This window comes from Rhinatrema bivittatum, chromosome 4 (assembly GCF_901001135.1).
Source record: "Rhinatrema bivittatum chromosome 4, aRhiBiv1.1, whole genome shotgun sequence".
Lineage (NCBI taxonomy): Eukaryota > Metazoa > Chordata > Amphibia > Gymnophiona > Rhinatrematidae > Rhinatrema > Rhinatrema bivittatum.
In genome coordinates, this window is record NC_042618.1 from 166,835,293 (window position 1) to 166,861,093 (window position 25,801).

The following is a 25,801-nucleotide window of genomic DNA, read 5'->3' on the forward strand; positions in this document are numbered from 1 at the left end:
GTTTTCTGCATTGCATGGTTGTTTTGTTGCAATATGTTTGCATTGTATTTTGTTTGCTCTATTTATGATTTGTCATTCGATGTTCAGAGTCTTGCAGTAGTTGCTTTGGGTGATTGGTAAAAGTAAAAGCTGAAATAAATAAATAAATCAAACTGAACACATGCCGACCCTTGTTAATCAATTTCATCCTCTCCCCATGCAGAACTATGGTACCTTCTTTCGTATACTGCTTTACAATATTTTCCTCAAGACGAATGCTAGGCTAACTGAATCTCCATTGCCTGCTCCTCGTTTTGATTTCTGCCTGAATACGGTGACTTTGTGTGCGTCCCCTTGCTGGTTCTATGGAAAGGGCGGCTCTCTCCTTCCTCCACAACCGAGAGACGGCCCTGCAACCACTTCACATGTTCCCCTGAATGTCCCTTTGTCTCCTCAGCTTTTTTACATGGTGGAGTTCCTGCTTGGCCCGCTCCTTGGTTCTGCTCGTAGTTGTTCAGGTTAACACTACTTGAGGAGTTAAACCTTCCTCAGGCATCAGAAATACTGAAGCAGAAAAAAAAACCAAAAAACCCTCTCTCTGCTTTGCCCCTCTTCCCGGTAATTTTGTTTCCTAGTTAATCCACAAAGGAACTTTTAGCACTGCTCTAACTAAAGAGCCTTTTGGGACTGGATTTGCAATCTTTAGCTTTTCTAACCACCCTTCCACTCTTTTTTACATAACTGTGTGTAAGGAAAATGTTTTCCCCTGACTTCTTGATTGAGTCACAAGGCATTAATCTTTTCTTTCTGTTTTCCGTGGATGTTCACACTTCTGCAAAACTGCTCCATCTTTTAAATATCTCCATTCTCCCTTCGATATCGTTTCCAAATAATTCTTCATTCCAGTTTCATTTTAATCAGCAATTTATACTTAAGTTTTATACACCTTACCAGGATCCCCTGGGGGTGCCAGACCCAAGGTGTCTGATTTCCTCTGATGCCTCTCTTTTTTATCTTTTCTGTTTTTTTGTTTTTTTTTAAACTGTTTATCTTAGAACTTGACACAACATGTACATTCAATTTAAACAACCTCTGAAACAATAGTACAGCATACAATTAGCACCAAAACTAGCCACCCCGAACATATTCAATACGAGTGGCTGAAATAAAATGAAGAACTCGGAAAAAAGAATATAAAATGGGACTAAGCATTCAAATTCTCTCCCCCGCCATTTCCAGTACAGGGACCAAACGTCTGAGTACTGATCCATTTGGTCTCTGAGAGCACAGGCATTTCCAGAACACTGGCGTGTACATTATTTCACAGAGACATGAAGGTTTTGGCCTTGGTCTGAATGATGGCAACATATGTGGCAGAGAAAACTGTACAGCCACACAATTTCTGAAACAAGGAGAAACATTCAGCCTCTAAGCAGTTACCAGACGGGCCCCACCTCACATTATATTGGGCTATTTTGAATAGCAGAGAATGTGTTATTCAAGGCTTAATTTGTAGACAAACAGGAAGTGGAACTGGGGGGGGGGGGGGGTCTGGCGTTGAACTTGGAGCAAGGCTAGAGCCAGGTTCGACTGGTACAAAGGGACAGAACCAGGGCTGGATGTGAAAACTGTCTCCAAAACACACTCACTTTCTCTCAAACACACACACACACACACACACACACATATATATATACCTACATGCACTCTTCCCACTCTTAACGTGTTTGATGAACACTGGTGGGTGAAAGCGCAGTTGCTTACCTGTAACAGGTGTTCTCCTAGGACAGCAGGATGTTAGTCCTCACAAGTGGGTGATATCATCTGATGGAGCCCGGCACGGAAAACGTTTGTCAACATTTCTAGAAGCTTTGACCAGCAGACTGAACATGCCCAGCCTGCCGCTATCCAGGCGAGGTCCCACTTCAGTCTTGTAACACAGAGAAAAAATACGAGCGAAAAATAAAACAACAAATTGGAGGAGAACCTATCTCTGTGGGGAGGCGGAGGGATTCCTGAGGACTAACATCCTGCTGTCCTAGGAGAACACCTGCTACAGGTAAGCAACTGCGCTTTCTCCGAGGACAAGCAGGATGATAGTCTTCACAAGTGGGTGAGTACCAAGCTCCAGACTATCCCTGTTAACAGAAGAGACCAACAGCGGTTGAACAAGGTGCCATGGGCACAATAACAACTGTGACGCTGTAGGTCGGTAGAGGACTGTCTGGTTCCCCAGAAGCATGGAGAGTTGGGTTCAGGTCTGGAACAGGTTGCGGAGGACGGATTGACCAAAGGTGCTGTCCTGATACTCATCCATGTCCAAGCAATAATGAGCCGCAAATGTATGAAGAGAACTCCAGGTTGCGGCACGGCAGATTTTGACGACGGGGACTGTATGTAAATGAGCCACTGAAGCTGCCATGGCCTGCACAGAGTGAGCCTTCACTCGACCAGCTAGTGGAAGGCCCACTTGTGCATAGCAGAAGGCAATGCAATCCGCAAGCCAGTTCGACAAGGTCTGTTTACCCACCGCCACTCCCAGCCTGTTGGAATCAAAGGACACAAAAAGCTGGATGGACTGTCTGTGACCGGCAGTGCGATCCAGATAGAAAGCCAAGGCTCTTTTACAGTCCAAGGTGTGAAGAGCCCATTCTCCCGGATGGGAGTGAGGCATTGGAAAGAAGGTGGGCAAAACGATGGACTGATCGATATGAAATCAGTCACAACCTTAGGCAGAAACTTCGGGTGTGTTTGCAAGACCACACGATCGTGAAAGAACTTCGTGTATGTGCGTATGTAACCAGGGCCTGAAGTTCACTGATCCTATGGACCGAAGTAATTGCTACAGGGATATGACTTCCAGGTGAGGAACTTCAGGTCGCAGGACTGCAGCGGCTCAAAAGGAGGTCGCATGAGCCATGGGGGACCACATTGAGGTCCCAGGACGCAACTGGGGGGCCAAAGAGGGGGCTCTAGCTGGAGAAGGCCCCACATGAAACGGCCCACTAAGGGCTGGACCGAAACAGGTGTGCCAGTGACACCTCGATGGTACACACTGACCACACTGAGGTGCGCCCTGACGGAGCTGGTCTGGAGACCAGACTCGGACAGGTGCCAAAGGCAGTCAGGCAGCTGGGGAAGGGGGCATGAGAAAGGATCTAATTCATGATCCGCACACCAGATGGAAAATTGTTTCCACTTCAGGCTGTAGGACTTCCTGGTGGAGGGTTTGCGAGACGCCACCAGAACCTGGGAGATGCAGTCCGACAGCACCAAGGGCTGGAGGACTATGCGCTCAACATCCATTCCGTGAGGGCCAGCGCCTGGAGGTTCAGATGGCTTAGGGTGCCCTGATGCTGCAAGATGAGATCGGGCGCCGTCCCCAGCGGGATAGGCAGCCACACCGACACATCCTGCAGCAGCGGGAACCACACCTGCTTTCATTGGCCACACCTGCTTTCATTGGCCGGAGCGCCCGTCAATTTGGGCGCACCGGCCAATGAAAGTATATAGACGGGCGCGCATGACGTCACGGCATGCGTCACGCGCGCCCGTCTATGCGCTTTCATTGGCCGGGCGCTCCGGCCAATGAAAGCACGCCTGTCTGTGTGCGTTTGGAGGGTATGTGTAGGGGAGGAAATGAACTGCGGGTCTGAAGTACGTTTGGATGATGGAGGTTGAATCGCAGGTAATGGTAGTGTTCGGCGTACTTTGGATAATGGGGACAATGAGAATTGTTAAGATTGGGGTACACTGGGCAGATTTCTAGGTGCTGTGTAGGGGGGGGGAGGGCTAGTAAGGTGGGTTTCCAGACTCGTGCTAGATAAATTTTATGGACGCTGTAAGAGGAGGGGAGGCAAGTTAGGTGCCATCTTTTGGCAAAGTTTGGGAGCTGTGCAGAGGTTAGGCTGGAGCGCCCAAATCGACGGGCCGATGGAGCCCTAGCTGTTGCCGAGCCAGGTGAACCCCGGGCCTGCGCGGGGGGGATCGCTGCGAGCCGCTTTCGCCGCCGGCTGCCCCCTCCGGAGGGCGGCAGAGAAGGGAAGGGGCTGAAAAGCAACAAAAGGTAAGTTGCCACATGTCGAGCCTCTTCGGGAGGAGGGGATTTTCGGTTTCTTTTGGGGGAAAGTTTGCCGTCTACCATTACCCCTGCCTCTAACGCAGGGGTAAGGGTAGGCGGTAAGTTAGCAGGTTAAACTCGCGACAAAATGGCAGGGTAAAATAGCGATAGTCGGGGCGCGCGTTACTGTATGGGAGGGAATAGCTAATTTGAGCGTTTACATCTGATATACATGCTGCGTGCGGAAGGGGTTACCCGGGGATTTAAAGAGGCGGTAAGAATGGGTTAAAGGGGATAGTGTATCGCGGGTTGGACTAACGCGGCCGAAAAGTGAGTAGAAAGCGGGTTAGGAGCAGGGTAACCGCGGCCCCACTTTACTGTATCGAGCTGTTAGTAGGAAAAGGAGAGACCAAGGATTTTCAGAGGGAAAAAAAAGGGGAAATAAGATAAAAGGAATTACTTCCAGAAATATCCCCTACTTTAACTTAGCAGACTCCCCACGAAATACAATATTAGGAGTGTGAATCCAGATAAGCTCTTAACTGAGAAGGCTCAAAGAACAAATATTTAGAATTTTGAAAATAAAGTAAACATTTGCATGGATATCTTAGGCTAAATCTAGCACCTCGCGATACAACCTCCTCTCTCATTAAGAGAAATTTCTTTCGCCATTCTTGAGTGGACCTAGTTATGTCGGGATAGATCCAGACCTTCTGTCCATGGAATAATTATAATTGGTTTCGAAAGAAAAACCTCAAAACTGAATTTCTTTCTGATACAAAAGCAAAAGTCACAAGTAATGTCCTTCTTGTCTGAATAACAGTTTCTTGAGTAAGTTCCAAAATATCGGAAATATTTAAAGTAGTATCTTGAGGTTAACTCCCAGGGGTTACATCCTTAGATGAAGGTAAATAATACATTTTTGTTATAGCTGTAACCATTTCATTAGGAAATTTGAGAATTTGAATGAGGTAATTTCTAAATAAATCCTTTGGAGACATCAGATTCAGGTATGGAAAATTTAAAACCCTTAAGTTCAAAATTCTTGAAGAATTCTCCATATTTTCCAGTTTCTTAGAGTAAATAATATCTGATTGAATCAGCTTGCTCCGAACTGATTCTACAGATGACACTCTTGTACCCAAAACTTTCATTTTAGTATTGAAATTTGTAATTTGGGATTTAATAACTAGTGTCTTGGTTTTAGTTTCCTTCAAAACTTGGGTTAAAGAATGTATAGCTTTCTCTTACGAGGTCAGAGTGTTCCAAATGGAGTCTAAAGTTATTACTGACGGCTTGATTAAAGATGGTTGCAAAGGTAAGCATGCCTTGGGCTCACATTCTCCTGATTCTGTGGGGTTCTCATGCTCATTTAGGCTTCAGGAACATGTGGAGCTTCCATGGGGCCCGTGGTATCCTGCGACCGGGGATTCACCGAAGGCGACGTCAATATGGCATCCCTTCTTGGGGCATCTGATTTTTACTTGTGGATTAGTTCTCTTACCAAAGACAATAAAGAATCCATTGGATTTGGGTCAGAAGCTGTAAATGGCGGTGCTGGTACCGTCAGCACACTGGAGTGTAAGGATGTCTCTTCAGCCAACGGAATCAACGTTCGCTCCACGCCGGTTTCCAAAGCGGCTCCCCCCTCCAGTGCCTGCAGCAGGGGAGACGCAAAGAACGATTCTATCCATGCTTGTCATTGATCAGGTAATGGTGAGGAAGCCAATATTTCCACGAAGTCTAGCTTTCCTTTTAGTATGTGGCATAATAGTTACAGAAGAAAAATTTTGAGGAATTTATGGACAGAGTGTCCGAGCATGCACGTCAATCGGCAGCCATTTTGGTCCCATTTCTTTAATTTTTAAAATAAAAGTATTATTTATTCTTTTATTTTAACTAGTTTTTTAATTTGTTGTTGTTCTTTTTATTATACTGTGTTTTTTTATACCATGTTAATTTTACTTTATTGTACATCACACTGATTTACTTCTGCAAGATTATCAAATATTAAACTAAACTAAAAAATGAGGCCGCAGGCCATCTGAATGATTCCAACCTGCCAGGTGACTAAGAAGACGACGAAGCTGTGGGGCCACCTGACCCCGGTGGATTCTAATCCACCAGGTGGCTGAGATAAAGATGAAGCAACAGAGATGATACTGCTAGGCTGCCTGATGGACCCCAATCTGCCGCATGATGGAGAAGAAGTTGAGCCCATGGGTCACATGGAAGATATTAACCCACTGGACAGCTGATATACAGAGGAGGCCATGGGGAATCTGGCTAATCCCAACTCGCTGACAGCCAAAATGGGGAGGGACTGGGGCTGCCAACTGACCTCAACTAAAGAAGAGCTGGAAAGGCCCAGGTATGTGTGTGAGACAGCATATGTGTGAGAGACGGAGAATATGTATGAATGCATATGTGACAGCAGGAGCATGTGTGTGTGTGTATATGTGTGAGTGCAGGAGCATGTATGTGAGGGAACATGTGTAACAGCATGTGTGTGAGTGAAGGAGCGCATGTGTGCGTGTGAGAGCATGTGTAAAAGTGAGGGAGCGTGTATGTGTGAGTGAGTGAGGGAGCATGTGTACATGTGTGTGTGCGATTATATTATATTATATATATATATATATATATATATATATATATATATATATATATCTGGGGTAGATATTCAAAAGCCATTTAGATGATAACTCACAAGTTATCCATCTAAATGGCTAATGCAGCATATTCAGCCACTTATCCAGCTAAATTGTAGCTGGATAACTACTTATCTGTCTATAAGGCATTTCAGGGGCATTATGGGGAGGGGCTGAGATATCCAGTTAACCTAGCCAAATATTGGGTATATCTGGCTAGGTTAGTCGGATAACTTTAGGTCTGCTTCTGAACAGGTGTAAAGTTATCTGGCCTTGTGTGGCCAGATAACGTGCTACTTCAAAAGATACCTGGGTAAGTAGCACTTTTGCTAGAAAGAAAAAAGAAGATTTAAAGGGCCTGTGGCCCGATTTCCTCTGTCCCCCAATTGGGCCTTACATCCCTCCACCCCAAAGCTCAAATATAAAAATGTGCTGTGATCGCAGCAACCATGCCATCCCGTCTCCCTGGCCCAGACAAACCCTTTCTTTAGAGTACCTGAGGCCAGGCCCTCCCATCCCCCCCCCCCCACAATATAAATTAGCACCTGTATGCACTCCCAACCCCCTCCCCAGACTTTTCACTCAATTCTTGAGGCCTACAAATCCTTGCCAGGAGTGGGACCTGCACTTACCTGCTTCTGGCAAGGTCCAGAGCAGCTTCTGTCAAGCTGCGCTGGAAGTATAAACTATACTCCAGTACTAGAAGCCACACAAAGCCTGATAACTTAAAGCATATTCAAACATAGCCGTTTAGATTTTTAAGTTATCCAGCTACATGTAGCCAGATAACTTTAAGCAAGTATATTTAGCAGGACATTTATCCCACTGAATATACAGGGCAGGTTATTTAGCTAAACTTGGCAGGATAACTTGTCTACTAAATGTCCTACTGAATATGGACATTTAGTAGACAAATTATGCAGCCCACTCCCACTAATACATAATCTTAGGGTGACTGGAAAAAAGTTCCCAGGTATGGAGGACATGAACTTCTACCATCCTTATTTGTTTTATTTTTGGATGTTATTTGATGTGTCTGCCTTTTTGAAATATTTTATTGGTGGTTTTGGAAATCTAAAAAACGTTTATATGAGTTTTTAATTACTGGATCTTCTATTCATCAGCTGCTTTTGAAAATATTTAATTAGTATGTTTTACTATTATAAATATACATTTATTATTTGTTGTTTGATGTTTGAGGAATGGTGATGGTTCTGTTTCTCCATTGTTTACTTCACAGAGAGTCTTCCTTGTTGTAGTTTCCAGTTCAATTTTTGCCTGCATGTTTCTGTTTTTATTCTATGGTTGCTCTGTTCTATATTTGGTGAGGGTCTGTTTGTGTTCTGTATGTGTGACTGAGGTAAGGTATTTTCCTAGTAAGAGGTGTATTAGTGTTTGTGGAAAGCAGTAGGCAGTTAGCTAGTGAATGTGAAGAACTTTGTCACGTGACAGGTGGGAATAGTGGAACAAAGGTAATCACAAATAAATGTGGATCAATATGAACTGCACAGAGCTTAGCATAAGAACCATTAAACATGATATTTTCACATGCTGTTTTTTTAGTTTGCCTAGTAACAAGTAAAAATAGAGACCGGAAAAGCTTCTGTAGGCAGTTTGATAAGCTCAGTGCCTAACTGTCTGGGAGACATTCAACAGGATATCTCCTAGCAGAAACTATAACTCAAAGCATAAACTTACAACAAACTGTGAAGCCTAGATAACATAAGTGCAACTGCCCAACCTGGACCAGAGCCAGAAATGGGGGTATAAGGGAAAGGCAAGTAACAGCTTCTGGCAGATCATCAGAGCGTGCTTTAGCCATTTTGAGTTCTCCAGGCCTGTGTTTCCTGAAGTTCCCAGATACTTTGACTCACAAAGGGGGACTGAGGGAGGGAAGTATTTTTGTACAAATCTTTTTGCATAGCTTTGTTACTGCAATACTGTTTGCCTTTACTGATTTTTAAAATAGTTACAATATTTAGTAAACTAAGTATTTGCTTTTACAAGTTTGTGTTTTCTATAACAAAGTACTCTACCATTTATAGTGTTTTACGTCCTGGTGTAATATTTGCAGTGTTGCTTTTTCATAGGTAGGATTGTTACTGTTTGAGTGCTGGCAGTTAGGGCTGTTTTGGTATGGAAGGTTTACTATATTGTAATTAGAATTCAGATTACTCATGGCTTTCTGAGAGTAAAGCACACACCCAATTCACATTACAATAGGCCTAATATTATATGGACTCTGAGTGTTTTTTATTTTAAAGATATTTCTGGTTGGCATCATAGCAATGCAAGTAAATATAAAATTATGTAAATGATATTTTTACTTCAAAAGATTGTACGTTGATTGTTCTTTTTCAAGTAAACCTATTATAAATACATAATTTGTAACTGTGTACATGGAGAGGGCAGAGAATGTATGCGTGTGTGCGTGCACTCAAGGCTATAAGGTTCGCCTAGAGCATCTAATATCCTTGCATCAGACATTGGTCTAGGGGAGGTGGTGAAGAGCCAAGGGGGTTTGGAGTGCCAGTTTTTAAAGTTTAGATTGTTGGAGGGAGCTGTTTTATTTTTGGTAGGCCTGGGAAAGACTGATCAAATGGGGCGGGGAGGAAGGAGGGGGCCTCACAGTAATTATTCGCACAGGGCAACAAAGAAAGCTAGAACTGGCCCTGGATGTAAAAAGAAAGTCATGGTATCACGAGCAGGCCATGGTATCGTATTATTTTAGATTAAGAAGGAATATTTTATCTTCTATTGAGGTTTGGCAGTTAGGACAGTGCTCTAAATCTTAATGAATTCTTAGAAACCGCAGGTGTCAGAATATCATCCAACAGTTTCTCTATACCAATAATTCTTGCTCTTATCACCCAAATTCTTAATTAGAATAAAATCCTCTTTAATTGCAGTTAAAAATTATATTTCTGTTTTTAACCTGCAAATGCATTAGTGACACACTCATTTTGATATCTAAAGAATCAGGGTAACAAAAGGAAACCCAAGCTAGTGACATAAATACACTGACCAGCGGTCAATAAACTCAACACAGGAATACTGAATGGCTGGCAGTCAGTGACAGAGGGACTGTTCAAGTTAACATGGACAGTGGAGGTTGAGGATCAAGGAAGAGGTATCAGAGAAGCCAAACTGAAGGGCCAGTATAATAAAACCTGAACTAAAACAGGAGTTAAGAAAAGCCCATGCCAAAACTTAATGCGTGTGATAAAAACATGTGGCCCTGTGGGATGCAGTAAGCTAATGGGATGCAAAACAAGCAAGAGTAAAAAACAAAAAAAACAAAAACAAAAACAAAAAGGCATACTAAATAAAAAATGCATTACAATGTAAGTTAACCTGAAAATCTGCACTAATGCAAAAAAAGTGCTTTAAAACAGGAGTAAGGAGGAGTGTGACCAAATGACTTTGCATGCAAGACTGGTGTTATGCATCCCGACTTGGGCATAATTTCTCATTTGGGTAAGCCTTGTCTAGTGAAATCAAAGGATAAGCTCTCTGGAGTAGGCACTTACAGCCGAACAGTACACACATTGATGCTGTGCATCCTGACTTGGGCACAAAAGTATGCAAACTGTTTGACTGTAGGTACCTTCCCTATAGAGCGTACTCATTCATTTCTCTTGGCATGCCTTGCCAAAATGACCTTATATGCGAGATTTTTCCCAAGTCAGTATGCACAGCACCAATTTAGCTTGCAAGCCCATTGTGCCATAGTGCCAGTGCGTAATGTTCAGCTGTAGGTGTCTGCCTGAAAGAGCTTGCACTTGGATTTTACTTGCAATAATGGGGTAGACACTTACGCCTGACCAGTATGCACCGGCACTGTGGCACAATGGCCTTGCATGTCAGATTAACACTGTGCATCCTGACATGGGCACAATCTCACATGCAAGGCTTACTTTGATAAGAGACAGAAAGGGAAGATGGAGTGAGAACAAGAGGGGAAGGGAAGGGCGAAAAGGGAGAGGGGTAGGGAAAGGGAAGCAAGTAGAGAGAGCGTAAGACTGCATGGAGACTGATATATGATGAAGAGACAAATGTTGGGGTGTGTGTATGTGAGCGTATGGCTGAGGGCATCTGAAATTGTTTCAGCTAACACAACACTGGGAAATTTGTTGCGTCGGAGATGGACCCTTGGGCCGAGGTGGTGTTGACGCAACAGGTAAGGACCTATGGGTCCCCACCGTCGGCAGGTGGCATAGGCTGATAGGCAGAAGCCGCTGGAGCTTCACCTATACCAGCCCTCATTCCCCGTGGGTTGAGCCTTTGGGTGCCAGGGCCGGCAGGACTTAGGTGGGCCTCTGTATTTAGTTGCAGGAGAAGTTGGTTCAGCCCAGAGACAGCAGACGAGAAATGGTACAGTTCTACTTTGGACTGGATAATGTCCTGGAAACTCGGGCACCAATAGAACAAAGGCAGACAGAGGGCGCTTGAGCAAAGGTAGGCCGAAGCCTGATGAATCCACGTCCAGGGAGTAGGCAGAAGAGGCGTCCAATGGTAGGCTTGAGTCAGGGCTGGCGGCAATCCAGAGACAGTGGCAAACAAGGCTGAGGTCTGATCATGGAGATAGTCAATAGCGTAGTGAAGCACAGCTGAGGTCTGATCACGGAGATAGTCAATAGCATAGTCGGATGAAGTAAAGGTCAGGGTCTGGAGATAGGCTGTAGCGTAGTCAGGCGAAGCAAAGTCAAAGTCCGTGTAGTCAATCCGAAGCATAAGCAGGACAGGTACAAGGAAACAGGAACCAGGAACAATGAGGAACAGGAACACAGGGAAGAGATGAATCTCTTAGTAGCAATGAGTACTCTACCAGCGAGGAGACCTTTTGCAAAGGCAACGCTATGGAGCAGAGTCTGAGCTTAAATACTAAGAATAGGTTGACGTCATCATCCGGGGGCCACGGCTAGGTTCCCGCCGCGGTCCCTACATAAGGATCAGCGATGCGCACATGCGCCTAGAGAGGGGCGCGGCTCGTCGGGCCTCTGAGGCCCGACGAGCAGTGGCATCAGGACCAGGAACGCAGAGGACTGTGGCAGGGCCGGAGGCACTGGGGGAGGCCCAAGGACGGAGCTGGCGGCCCACCGCCACTAGCGAGGAAGAACAGAGGCTGGAGTCCTTGTGGAAAGGTGAGGGGGGCTGTGCCGCGGGCTTGCCGCGGACGGCACCCATAACAAAATTGGTGCAAGTTAACTTGCATTTCTGTAGGCCAGTGTTATTCTTTTCTATTGCTCTGCTCATGTGGTAGTGTCTAGCTACTGCTACCATATTGGGTACAGTAAGAGAAAACTATTAGTCACCAGAAATGTGAGTTTACTCCAGCTCAGTATAAGGAAGAAGATACATTTCCAGCATAAGCTCTACAGGGAAGACACCTATAGCTGAACAAAGCATAAGCTCTCAGCGGTGGGCACTTTAAGCTGAATACTATGCACTTTGACACTGGGCACTCTGATTCTGGTGAACTGTTTTCCTGTAGGTTCAGGGCTGGCAGAAGTACTAGGCAGCTTCCTAGAGCACCATGGGTCTGGGGGTGGCGATGGCTTTGCTTCTCCTTCTTCCTACCCATGTGGCCCGAAAGAAGAAGTGATGGGTCCACATGGGTGGGAAGGAGGAGAGGCCATGCAGTCATGGCCAGACCAGGAAGAGTTGGCATTGCCCGGGTTTGCATAGCTTTCAAGTGCACGAGGAGGAGCAGCAGCAACAGCGCAGTCCCTGCCTCCCAGGCTGACATAGGAAGCAGAGAAGCAGCAGCCCCCCCACGGTCTCAAGAAAGATGAAAAGTCCTGTCTACCGCAGGGGCTGAAGGAGGAAGCTTCCACATTGCTGATGGGGAGGAAGTGAGCAAGAGAGTGTGTGTGTTTGTATTTGTGAGAGCAAAAGATCCCAGGTATGGACATCAGAAGATTTTTAAGTATTGGGTGGTGTTTGTTTTGGCTGTTTTGAAATATTTTATCTGACTTTGGAAAATGTATATGAGTTTTGATTATTGTATGTTATTCTATTGGTCAGCTGTTTTGAAATATTGTTTTTATTAGTATGGTTTTAAGAACATAAGAAATTGCCATGCTGGGTCAGACCAAGGGTCCATCAAGCCCAGCATCCTGTTTCCAACAGAGGCCAAACCAGGCCACAAGAACCTGGCAATTACCCAAACACTAAGAAGATCCCATGCTATTGATGCAATTAATAGCAATGGCTATTCCCTAAGTAAACTTGATTAATAGCCGTTAATGGACTTCTCCAAGAACTTATCCAAACCTTTTTTGAACCCAGCTACACTAACTGCTCTAACCACATCCTCTGGCAACAAATTCCAGAGCTTTATTGTGCATTGAGTGAAAAAGAATTTTCTCCGATTAGTCTTAAATGTGCTACTTGCTAACTTCATGGAATGCCCCCTAGTCCTTCTATTATTCGAAAGTGTAAATAACCGATTCAAATCTACTCGTTCAAGACCTCTCATGATCTTAAAGACCTCTATCACATCCCCCCTCAGCCATCTCTTCTCCAAGCTGAACAGCCCTAACCTCTTCAGCCTTTCCTCATAGGGGAGCTGTTCCATCCCCTTTATCATTTTGGTTGCCCTTCTCTGTACCTTCTCCATCGCAACTATATCTTTTTTGAGATGCGGCAACCAGAATTGTAAACAGTATTGAAGGTGCGGTCTCACCATGGAGCGATATAGAGGCATTATGACATTTTCCGTTTTATTAACCATTCCCTTCCTAATAATTCCTAACATTCTATTTGCTTTTTTGACTGCTGTAGCACACTGAGCCGACGATATTAAAGTATTATCCACTATGAAGCCTAGATCTTTTTCTTAGCTCCTAATATGGAACCTAACATCATGTAACTACAGCAAGGGTTATTTTTCCCTATATGCAACACCTTGCACTTGTCCACATTAAATTTCATCTGCCATTTGGATGCCTAATCTTCCAGTCTTGCAAGGTCCTCCTGTAATGTATCACAATCCGCTTGTGATTTAACTATTCTGAATAATCTTGTATCATCCTCAAATTTGATAACCTCACTTGTCGTATTCTTTTCCAGATCATTTGAAAAGCACCAATCCAAGTACAGATCCCTGAGGCACTCCACTGTTTATCCTTTTCCACTGAGAAAATTGACCATTTAATCCTACTCTCTGTTTCCTGTCTTTTAACCAGTTTGTAATCCACGAAAGGACATCGCCTCCTATCCCATGACTTTTTAGTTTTCTTAGAAGCCTCTCATGAGGGACTTTGTCAAATGCCTTCTGAAACTCCAAATACACTACATCTACCAGTACACTTTATCCACCTGTTTATTAACCCCTTCAAAAAATGAAGCAGATTTGTTAGGCAAGACTTCCCTTGGGTAAATCCATGTTGACTGTGTTCCATTAAATCATGTCTTTCTATATAGAAACATAGAAATGACGGCAGAAGAAGACCAAACGGCCCATCCAGTCTGCCCAGCAAGTTTCGCACCTTTTTTTTTTTCATACTTATCTGTTTCTCTTGGCTCTTAGTAACCTTTTGGTTCTATTTTCCTTCCACTCCCCACCATTAATGTAGAGAGCAGTGTTGGAGCTGCATCTAAGTGAAATATCTAGCTTAATTAGTTAGGGGTAGTAACCGGTCTATGATTTTGATCTTGAGAATAGTTTCCACTATTTTTCCTGGCACTGAAGTCAGGCTCACTGGTCTATAGTTACCCGGATTGCCCCTGGAGCCTTTTTTAAATATTGGGGTTACATTGGCCACCCTCCAGTCTTCAGGTACAATGGATGATTTTAATGATAGGTTACAAATTTTAATGATAATTCATATTTCTTGATTTTATTGTTTGATGTTTTATGAGGAACTGTAATGTTTCTTTTTTTTCCATTGTTGCACTTTATACATAGTCTGGCTTGTTGCGGTTTCCAGTTCATTTGTTTGTCTGCATGTTTGTATGACCACTTTATTCTGCATTTGGTGAGAATCTGTTTATATTTTGCATGTGTGACTAATTTAATGTATTCTGCTAGTGAGTAGGTTCTGTGCAGAGATCTACAGAAGCTTGGCTTTTTCTGTTCCCTAATAGTAGGTGCATTGGCATTTTAGGGCCTGGTATAATAATTGCAGTGTTGCCTTTTCATAACTAGGGTTGTTAGTGTTTGAGTGCTGGCAGTTATTGCAGTTTTGGTATGGGAGAAATTGTAATTTAGTTTACTCATGGCTTTCTAAGGGCCAAGCCCATAGCCACATGTTATAATAGAACTAATACCAATTCCAAGGGTCTTTTTCACTTTTTTGCAGGGTTTTACAGACCTGCATGTACATATAACATACATGTCGTAAATTATATTTTTCCTCAGAAGACTGCACTTTAAATGTTCTTGTTCATATAAAATCTATTATTATGGATGCATTATTTTTAATTGTGCATGGGGAGGGTACAATGGGAGAGGGGGGCAGCAGGCAGTAAGTTTTGCCTAGGACGCCCTAATACCCTAGCACTGGCCTTGTCTAGGTGCCACCCCAGAGAACTTACACTGAAAATTTAATTCCTTCCTGGGTCTGAGATGGAGTGCCAAAGATAACATTGGTGAATTTTATCTACCTCAGGCCCAGGAGTTCAATTTCCAGCATAAGCTCTCTTGGGAAGGCACCAGTCACAGGTTTTCCGGCTTTTCCTGAACAGCTGACCAGTACGTGCAGAGCACTAGTGCATACTGTTCAGCCGTTGGTGCCTACCTAGGAGAGCTTATGCTTTGTTCAGCTAGCTGTAGGTACCCGAGCTTACACTTTGATTTTACTGCCATTCCTTGACAAAATGACCTTGGATACGAGAATGTGCCTAAAGTTGGAATGCACAGCACCAATCTTACAGGCAATGCCATTTTGGCAAGGCATGGCAAGTAAAATCTAGGTGTAATCCCTCTGGGCTATACGGCATCTACAGCTAGTTGAGCAAAGCATAAGCTTTCTGGAGTGGGCACGTACATCTGAACAGCAGGCTGAAGTCAGGATGCACCATGGCAGTGTACTGTTCAGCTGTAGGTGCTCAACTAAATAGATTACACTGGAAATTAAACTGCTGGGTCCACAGTGGAGTAAACTCACATTTCTGGTGAGCGAAGTTATTTTATGGCTGTGCCCGGTGTGGCAGAAGCAGTTAGATCAGGGCTTCCCAAACCTTTCTGGGGGACCCCCACAGCCATTCAGGTTTTCAGGATATTATAGAAACATGATGGCAGAAAAAGACAGTACAGCCCATTCAGTCTGCCCATCCGTCCAATTAATTTAGCATTACTTCCTTAGAGATCCCCTGTATTTATCACATGCTTTCTTGAATTCTGATATTGTTTTTTGTCTCCTCCACTACCACTGGGAGGCTGTTCCACCACTCTTGCATCCACACATCCACCACCCTCTTTGTAAAGAAATATTTCCTGAGTCTATGCCGTTTCAACCTCATCGTGTGACCCCTCTGTTCTAGAGCCTCCTGTCTGTTGAAAAAGGCTCACCTCCTGTGCATGGAAACCTTTGAAAAACTTGAATGTCTATTATATCTCCCCTATCTTGCCTTTCCTCTAGGGCAGTGATGGAGAACTCCAGTCCTCGAGTGCCACAAACAGGCCAGGTTTTCAGGATATCCACCATGAATATGCATGAAAGATATTTGCATATAATGGAGGCAGTGCATGCAAATCTTATCTCATGCATATTCTTGGTGGATATCCTGAAAACCTGGCCTGTTTTTGGCACTCGAGGACTGGAGTTCGCCATCACTGCTCTAGGGTGTACATGTTTAGGTCTTTCAGTCTATCCTCATTTGCTTTAGAATGAAGACCACTGACCATTTTAGTGGACACCCTCTGGACTGACTCCATCCTGTTTCTATCTTTTTGAAGGTACGGTCTCCATAATTGTACACAGTATTCCAAATGAGTTCTCACCAGAGACCTATACAGGGGCAATATTAACTCCCTTTTTCTGCTGACCATTTCTCTCCATATCCACAATGAATAAGCATGAGATAAATTTGCATATACCGAGTTTCCATGATATGCAAATTTGTCTCAAGCATATTCATTGTGGATCTCCTGAAAACCCGACTGGCTGTGAGGTCCCCAGGACAGGTTTGGGAAGCCCTGAGCTAGACACTACCACACGGGGCACAGCAATAGTATAGCGCAGCCACCAGAAATGTGAGTTAAGTTTTACCCCTGCTCTGACCCAGGAGTTAAGTTTCCAGCATTAAGAAAATGTCCTTTAAGCTGTTTGCTCTTTAACGCACCTCCCTGCATTGCTGGGGAATAGCTAATACCTTCGCTTACGTGGAATTTGCATGCACTCATGCTAATCTTGGTGCTGGCTTTAACCCTGGTATTTAACGGGTTTTAACTCCTAAACAAATGTGTACTAAAGCAGGAGTAAAAACCTGCGCCAAAGTCAGCGCTCCTGGTTACATCTGCCTCTGAGAGAAGGGCCCTATCTGGGGGCTCCAAAGAAACCTGAAACTTCGGGGAGCTGACGCATGAGTGAATATAAAGGAAGGATGCTTGCTGTTCATTCCCATGATGCGACTCCTTTGATGCATTACCCTGAAAGGGATGAGTGGCAGCCCTTTCACTAGCCCCTTCTGCAGGTCCTCGGCTTCTTTAGAAATGCAAATACAGCCCAGAAAGGCTCAGTGAGCAGAGGAAATAAGACTACAGAGAGGGGAGAGAGGCCGGCACCTCAGCCTCATCTCCAGCTGCCCACGGGCACCCCCCACAGATCTGTCTGATTCCCTCTACCTCCCCTTCCTACTCTCCCACTCACATCTCAACCAAAGGGACAAGAACTGAGCTGACAGCCCTGGGCGCACACAAATCGGGGAATTATCCATAGAAATAGAACAGAATCTACCCTCCATCCAAAGACCAACTGGATTGCTGTTACAGGTTATCTCCTCCCTTCCTGAACCAAGAGACAGGGGAAACCACGGAGCCACAGAAATCACCAACATTACGAAAATGACGAGAGACCTTCGCTAGTTATGACCAGAAATATAAAAGGCATGTGTGACAGAGACTAGTCCATTCAGGGCTGAGGAGGAGAACATGGTGAAGTGCAGTGCTGGCCAAGGTGAACCTGCACCAGTGCTTAACACAAAGGAACGAGAAACACTTGTGTATCTTCAGCAGGGCAGACGGGTGTCAACATTCTCCCTCTGTAGAAATGTGGATAAGGTTTCAGGGTCAGACAGATTTATTCAGGGACTTACAGGAGGTTATTCAGGGACTTACAGGAGCCATATTTAAACCATTAAGTATAAGTAACATATTCAGAGATTTTTTGAAGACAGAAGGGTCACAGCGGCCAATTAATTTAAGGATAATGTAATGTGTCTGTCAACCCTTATGCCTCTAATGGGAAGAAGGTCCTAGTGCAGTATTTTGTAATTGTCTCTGCTATACTTTGGTTGTAATTGTTGTCAACTTTTTTTGGTTTCCAGTCATGTCTGGCATTCTATCTTTCTGTCTCTCTGCCTCTGCCAGCAGGTTCTCAAGCAGTCATTCCTAACAGGCTGCTGCAGCGCGCTTTAATAATTGGTTGCCTTTTGTTTTCGTGGTCTCTCAAACTGAGTGGTCCAGCATCTCAAGTCCCTTTCAGGTTTTTTTCTTATCGTCGTCATCTGGCAAGGTAGATGCTCTTTGTCTTTTTACTCCGTATGTATTTTTATGAATGTTAGGTTGTTCCTTGCCTTGAATTGTAGAAAGTGCGGGTTATAAATGCTTTCAAATAAATAAAATACATAAACAGTGCATGGGAGGAAAGCAGGGTAGGTAGGGCAAATTTATGGGTGCAGGTAAGAGGATGCTGACCATTTGTCTGAGGTCTAGATGAAACTCAGGTGATAAATCTGGGGTAGATGACAGCAGCTAAGTACAGTGAAACAGCTAAGTGTGGGAAAATAAGTGTGGGAGCTTGCTGGGCAGACCGGATGGGCTGATTGGTCTTTTTCTGCCGTCATTTCTATGTTTCTATGGGGCCCGATGCAATACAGTGCGCTCAGCCAAGCGCACTGTATAACCCGCTGTCAGATGCGGGTTAAATAGGTGCTAATCCACCCCTAATGCAATAGGGGGATTAGCGCCTATTTAATGCACATCTGATGCGGAGTGAATGAGTTAGCGCTCATCACATGCAAATGCATGTGAATGAGGCTATTATTCATTCACTCCAAATGCAAAAAAATAAATGTGCATCTCAGATGCACATTTATCGCTCAAATATTAACGCCTGCCTGGAGCAGGCGTTAATAGCCAAGTGCACTGAAAAGAAGTACAGAAAAGCAGAAAAAAAACCTGTTTTCTGTACTTCTTTTTTAAAGTAAAAAAAATAAAATAACTCGGCAGACGGCCAGTTATGAAAACCTAATTTACATATTGCATGGCGCCCCCCCCCTTGTGGGCGCCATACGTGCGTTAAGAAAGCGGGCGCTGAAAAGTCAGCGCCCGCTTTCCGTGAAGATTATTGCATCGGCCCCTATGTTTCTATTACAAAACTTGGTAATAAGTCATGGAAGGGACCTGGCTGTTCAGTTACATATTGGTCTTGTAGGAATCAAAGCTCAGACGAGAAGGCCTGCGATGGAGGTGGTGGAGAGCAGCACTTTTTGCAGATTCTGGACATGCTACAGCAGGCGGTGATGGGGACGAGTTGAAAGGTCAGGTAAAAGACAAGATGGTGGGAAGAGGGAGAGTTGGTGCTGCGTTGCATAGAAGAAATTATATGTTCATCTCCCCCAAGTGAAAGAATCTTGACTGGGCGGACTGGATGGACCAATCTGGTCTTTATCTGCTGTCATCTACTACATTATTATGGAGAACCCATGTTTTATTGAAAAGTTTAGGTGTTGCTGTGACCAGTATGCACTTGGCAGCACCCCCATAGCTGACAGATCAGATGCTGATGGAGACCTCTGCAGCTGGGCTCAGGGGTTGTTGGGGGGCCCCCAAGCTTTAACATTACTTACCCCAAACATTTGCCTCAGATCTGGGTCTCGGAAACGGAAGGGGATATTGGAGACATGCAGCCGCTTGGGCTGTTGTTTCTCTGTGTTGTCTGAAGATTGTAGCTGTTGACTGCTGTCTGTCTGTGCAGTTTCGTCTGTCTGCTGGAAAACACACATGCGAGTCAGGAGCAGACATAGCAAGCAGGTCAAACATACATGAGTCAAGGATCAAAAATACCAGGCACGCATATGTAGACCCTATCACTAAGGAGGGGTACGGGCAGCGCCGTAAAAAGTGATGAGTCTGCAGCTGATTGCAGCTCCCCAGAGTCTGTATTACAGATGCTTAAAAAAATCAAAACAGGCAAAGGATGGAACCGCTTATACAAATGGGACACATCTGATGAAGGTGACATTCAACCTGTGAGTGAAGTCTGATATTCTGTGGGTGAGACAACAGCTCTGGCTCAGAGTTCCTGTTCCTACAATATATTCAAGTCCCATCTTATGGCCGTGCAGTTCCAAACCTATATCAGTGTCTTATCAAATGAGTGAGAATCCACTTCTGCAGCGGACTTTGTGTGTGTCTGTCAGTAAGGGGTCAGATAAACTTTATGAAATATATCAGTGACCCACGAGTCCAGAAAGGTTTCTAACGTCACAGGATCCTGAGTGGGCCCGAAGGTTGGTATCGTGTGCTCTGGGCTCTGAACGCTTCCTTGCTGCTAAAACCCAGCACAGAAATGGATCTGCCCCGTCCCTTTTTCTTTTCACAAGTTCACCTCTCTAAATCCAGGAGTCCTTACAGGAGTCTGTCCCTTCCTGTTTTCCAGGAGAAGGCACGCCAGTGAAGTAATAAGAATAGAGCAAGATGGAGAAAGGCAAGAGTACTATTATTCTTACTGCGTTTACACAGCTCCCTAAACCAGGGCACTGCACAACAAAATTACATACTGGGACAATGAGTCCCTGACTCAGAGGGCTTACGGTCTAAGTATGTACCTGAGAAAATGGGAGATAAAGGACTTAATTCACTGCAGCTCTTCTCCCATTCGGTATCTATGGAAAAAAGCTGAGGGAATCTGGCCCAAAGTGACATCCCCAAGGTCAGCAGAAGGGAATTTAAACCCAGGCCTCCTGGCACCCAGTCCATTCCTCTAACCCCTCACTAGTGACATAAATGTGCTTTAAATGCATACATGATCACAAAGGTGCAGTACTATTTTATTGCATAGAACTTATTAGAAGAAAATAGACCCCTTTTGGAAATAATGGTGTCTGTGATAAATTATGCATGTTTTCACATGGGAGGTTATAGTTCCATCTCTCCCCCTCTTCAAATCAAACTGAAGGTAGCAAAAAATAAAAATAAAAAAAAATAAAATTAATATTTGCCAACATTTTAACATATAAAATAATGCAGGTGATGATGGCTGTGGTGTGAGGAGGGAGGAAATTCAATTGGAGAAGAGAAGGCTGAGCGGGGGATATGATAGAGATGTTTAAAATCATGAGAGGTCTAGAATGGGTAAATGTGAATTGGTTATTTACTCTTTTGGATAATAGAAAGACTAGGGGGCACTCCATGAAGTTAGCATGTGGCACTAGGGATGTGCAGCAGGGCCGGATTCGTCCGATTCAGTATTCATATTTGTCAGGACCCAAATCCGTTGCATCTGTTTTTGGGGGACCCCGATTCATCCATTAGTTACATATGGTATTCGTTTCCCTTTAAATTTAATTAACTACAACCCCCCATCTCCTGACCCTCCAAGACTTGCCAAAAGAGCTGGTGGTCCAGCAGGGGTCCTGGAGCGATCTCCTGCACTCGGGCCGTCGGCTGCCAGTATTCAAAATGGCGTCGCTAGCCTTTGCCCTTACTATGTCACAGGGGCTACTGGTGCCATTGGTCGGCCCCTGTCACATGGTAGGAGCAATGGATGGCCGGCGCCATCTTGTGCTCCTACCATGTGACAGGGGCTGACCAATGGCATCGGTAGCCCCATATGACATAGTACACAATCACAAACCGCAACGTATAGGTCCCTATTCGTTGCCTTCGTGGGGTTCTGAAATGTATGGCGAACTCCCATGAATGCAACGTATCATTAACGAATAAAATCCCCACCCTCCTGACCCCCTCCTCCAATTGTGCTCCTACCCTATGACATAGTAAGGGCAAAGGCTATCGGCGCCATTTTGAATACTGGCAGCCGACGGCCCAAGGGCAGGAGATAGCTCCAGGACCCCCGCTGGACCACCAGGGACTTTTGGCAAGTCTTTGGGGGGTCAGGAGGGTGGGTGTTTTATTCGTTAATGATACGTTGCATTCGTGGGGGTTCACCATATGTTTCGGAACCCCACGAATGCAACGAATAGGGACCTATACATTGCGGATTGCGCATTCGTTCAAAATGAATGCACATTCCTATGTGGCACATTTAAAACTAATCGGAGCAAGTTCTTTTTCACTCAACGCGCAATTAAACTCTGGAATTTGTTGCCAGAGGATGTGGTTAGTGCAGTTAGTGTAGCTGTGTTTAAAAAAGGATTGGATAAGTTCTTGGAGGAGAAGGCCATTACTTGCTATTAATTAAGTTGACTTAAAAAATAGCCACTGCTATTACTAGCAACGGTAACATGGAATAGACTTAGTTTTTGGGTACTTGCCAGGTTCTTATGGCCTGGATTGGCCACTGTTGGAAACAGGATGCTGGGCTTGATGGACCCTTTGTCTGACCCAGTATGGCGTGTTCTTATGTTCTTTTACACAATCGCATCACCAATTACCATGTATGCACCTTGCGTTTTGTGCAGATAGGTGCCATCAAAAAGATAAAAGGAAGGATACAGGAAAAAACCCATGTTTCCATGTCTTGCCTGTACATAAGGCATGAAACCTGATTTCTAACGCTATTATGAACTAGAAACCACTGAGTTTTGTGCTGCTTCCTCTGTTTCAAAGACTTTTCCTCCTATTTTCCCTCCAAACCACCATTCCCCCTCTTCCTTCCACCCCCGCCCTCCCCCAGGTAACTTCTCTTACCTCTGCTTCTCTCCTCCTCCTCCTCCATCCAGCCTCTCCACGAAGCCTTGGCTTTTCCTCCCAAGAAAGAGTCAAATTCCTTAGACTCCTCCACTCCAGCTCCTTCCTCTGTGTTCTCTCTCTCTCTCTTCCCCTTTCCTCTCTCCCTGATTTCCCTTCTTTGCAGTCTCTCCCCACCCCTTTTTCCTTTTGTTTGCTTGAACCTTCTCTCTCTCTTCCCTTCCCCCACTTGAGCTGACAACCAGTAGTGCCACGGGAGGCGATGGCAGCTGCCACACGTGGGAGCTACCTCTCTGCCTCCAGTGCCAACGCCAGCTGTAGTGCGAGCACGACACAGGGAATCCCTTGCCACTTTTCGATTCCTAGTCATCAGCGGCAACCTTGTGAATTTTGCAGCATAGAAGATATTCTCTATTATTCCAGTACGGAGGATCTCCCCTCAACACACACACACACAATGATGTGGGAGCAGACCTGTACCAAATGAGGGGAGAGACCCTAGGGACAAGTGCAGGGCTCAGGGGAATGAGAGAGATGTGGTGAAAGGCAGTCGAAAGCCATAGATGAGCCGAGATTGGAAAATATTAAGTGAAGAGAGGGAGGCATCGCTAGCCGGTGATACCCCACGCTGCTTGTCACCTCACACACACAGGCGGCTGTCATGATAAGATGCGGCAAGGCTGCTGGGCGAATACCAGCTGAGGGGGGAGAGGAACACCGCTCTGCCATTTATCACGGCGTCCGTTCCCCTCTCACATTTGCTGTTTAATCTTTGTCCGCAGCTCTGAATGCACAAAAAAAAAAAAAAAAAAGGGAGCAACAAATTCTCCTCAGAACAAAGTTGAACCAATTATCTCCATTCATCTCATGCCCTTATGTTTCTTCTCTCAGGCCCTTCGTCTCCCAGTTTTCTCCCTCTGTCATTCTCCCGTCTATCCATCCATTTCTCAGAATATTATCTCATCCCTCTGTCCATCAGCCTCTCCATTCTCCCAGTTTGGGGGACTCTCCTCTCTCGTATCTCCACCCCTGTCAACAAGTGCAATGCTGCAATGCTCCCCCAAGCTGAATTTGTAAGATGTCTGAAACAGAGGATAAGGAATGTAAAGAGCATTTTTCACTGTTCAGATCTTGCTCTATCTGTAGTTTATAGAGGTTCCAGCAGAGCCAGCCACTTAATATAATTATAGTATTGTAATTTCACAGACAGCGCAAGGAAAACGAGAACAGAAAACGGGAACTGCGATGAGAGAGAGAGAGAGAGCAGACGAAAGAAAGGAGAGACAGAAAGGGAGAGCGCGAGGAAGAAGTGGGGATGGGGCATTCTCCAAACTGTGGTGTGGGGCTGGACACCCCTGTAACGGAACTCACTCTGATTGCAATGCTTGCAACATACAAAGTTACCAGCTTATCGTGAGTATCAGAGAGGAGGAGAACTCAAAAAGAGAGAAGCAAGAGAACAAGAAACCCAGGGCAGGAGGTGGGGGGAAGAGAGAAGCAAGGTGGTGAGAGAGGAAGGGGAGGGAAGAAGGAGCAAGGCAAAGGGAGGGGGGGGGGTGGAGGGAGCGGGTAAGAGGAGAGTCTGAAAGGCTTTCATTGGAGGCGGCAGGAAAAGCTGGAGCCGAGGAGCGCTCTTCCTCACGCGCCCTCCTGTTGCCACTTTAACACACTTTGCCTTTGTTGTCGGGAAATCGCAGGGAAGTGCTGGGCTCAGCACTTTTCCCCCTTGGAACTGCATTACAACCACATAATTGAAGCTATCTGATTGGAAAGCCGCCAAGAAGGTAGATTACAAGTGATTAGAAAACACAGCAGAGCCGGAGAGGGACTGTAGAAGCCTTTGGGCGGAGGAGCTGCTCGGAGCCCTTCTCTGGGCTCCAGTTGCCACTGAATCTATAATACTAGAAGGGCTGGATTTGGGGGGAGGGGGTCCTACTTTGAGGAGCCTGGAGCTGGGGTGGGGGAGGATTCCCCTTCTGAAGATGTGATTGATAAAAAAAAAAAAAAAAAAAAGCGGGCTCCTCTTCATAGGAACGTAAGAAATGCAATGCTGGGTCAGGCCGAGGTCCTCGAAGCCCAGCATCCTTGTCTCCGACAGTGGCCAATTCATGTCGCAAGGACCCGGCGGGATCCCGAAGAGCAGATCCATCTCTTGTTACTCACTCCCAGCAATGGCGATGGCTTTCTCTAGCCTACCTGGCAAATAACGTCTTATGGCCTTCTCCTCCAGGAGCTTGTCCAAATCTCTTTTAAACCCTGCTATGCTAGTCGCCCTGACCACGTCCTCTGGCAACAGACATCCACAACGTGACAGTGTGCCCAGGGGAAAAGAACTTCCTACCATTTCTTTCAAGTTGTTCGTCACTTCCATGGAGTGTCCTCTTGCTTTAGTATTAGTTGAAAGGGTAAATAACTGTTCTTTATTTAGCCGTTCCACCTCACTCATGATTTTATAAACCTCTATCGTGTCTCCTTCTCAGCTGTCTCTTTTCCAAGCTGAAGAGTCCGAACTTATTTAGCTTGTCGTTCCAGCCCCTTTATCTCTGCACCTTTTCTTGAACTGCTACATCTTTTTGGAAATAGGACGACTAGAAATGCACACATGGGGTAGATTTTCAGAGCCCTGCTCGCCTAAATCCGCCCAAAACCGGGCGGATTTAGGCGAGCAGGGCCCTGCGCGCCGGGAAGCCTATTTTACATAGGCCTCCCGGCGCGCGCAGAACCCCGGGACTCGCGTAAGTCCCGGGGTTCTCGGAGGGGGGCGTGTCGGGGGCGTGTCGGGGGCGGGCCCGGTCGTCGCGGCGTTCCGGGGGCGTGTCGGCAGCGTTTTGGGGGCGGGTACGGGGCGTGGCTACGGCCCGGGGGCGTGGCCGCGCCCTCCGTACCCGCCCCCAGGTCGCGGCCCGGCGCGCAGCAGGCCCGCTGGCGCGCGGGGATTTACGTCTCCCTCCGGGAGGCGTAAATCCCCCGACAAAGGTAAGGGGGGGGTGTAGACAGGGCCGGGCGGGTGGGTTAGGTAGGGGAAGGGAGGGGAAGGTGAGGGGAGGGCAAAGGAAAGTTCCCTCCAAGGCC

The 25,801-nt window shown here is 45.5% G+C and overlaps 1 protein-coding gene across 12 annotated transcripts in view; it reads right to left on the bottom strand.

The window, feature by feature from the left end:
- RBFOX3 (RNA binding fox-1 homolog 3) overlaps positions 1-25,801 on the bottom strand; it is a 559,590-nt gene that overhangs the window by 43,212 nt on the left and 490,577 nt on the right. For 10 of the 12 annotated variants that reach the window (XM_029599166.1, XM_029599167.1, XM_029599164.1 and 7 more), the window contains one exon: positions 19,705-19,845. In XM_029599166.1, the coding sequence (XP_029455026.1) occupies positions 19,705-19,845 (141 nt within the window). The remainder of the gene's footprint in view (positions 1-19,704; positions 19,846-25,801) is intronic. The other 2 variants (XM_029599162.1, XM_029599159.1) reach the window with 1 other exon arrangement.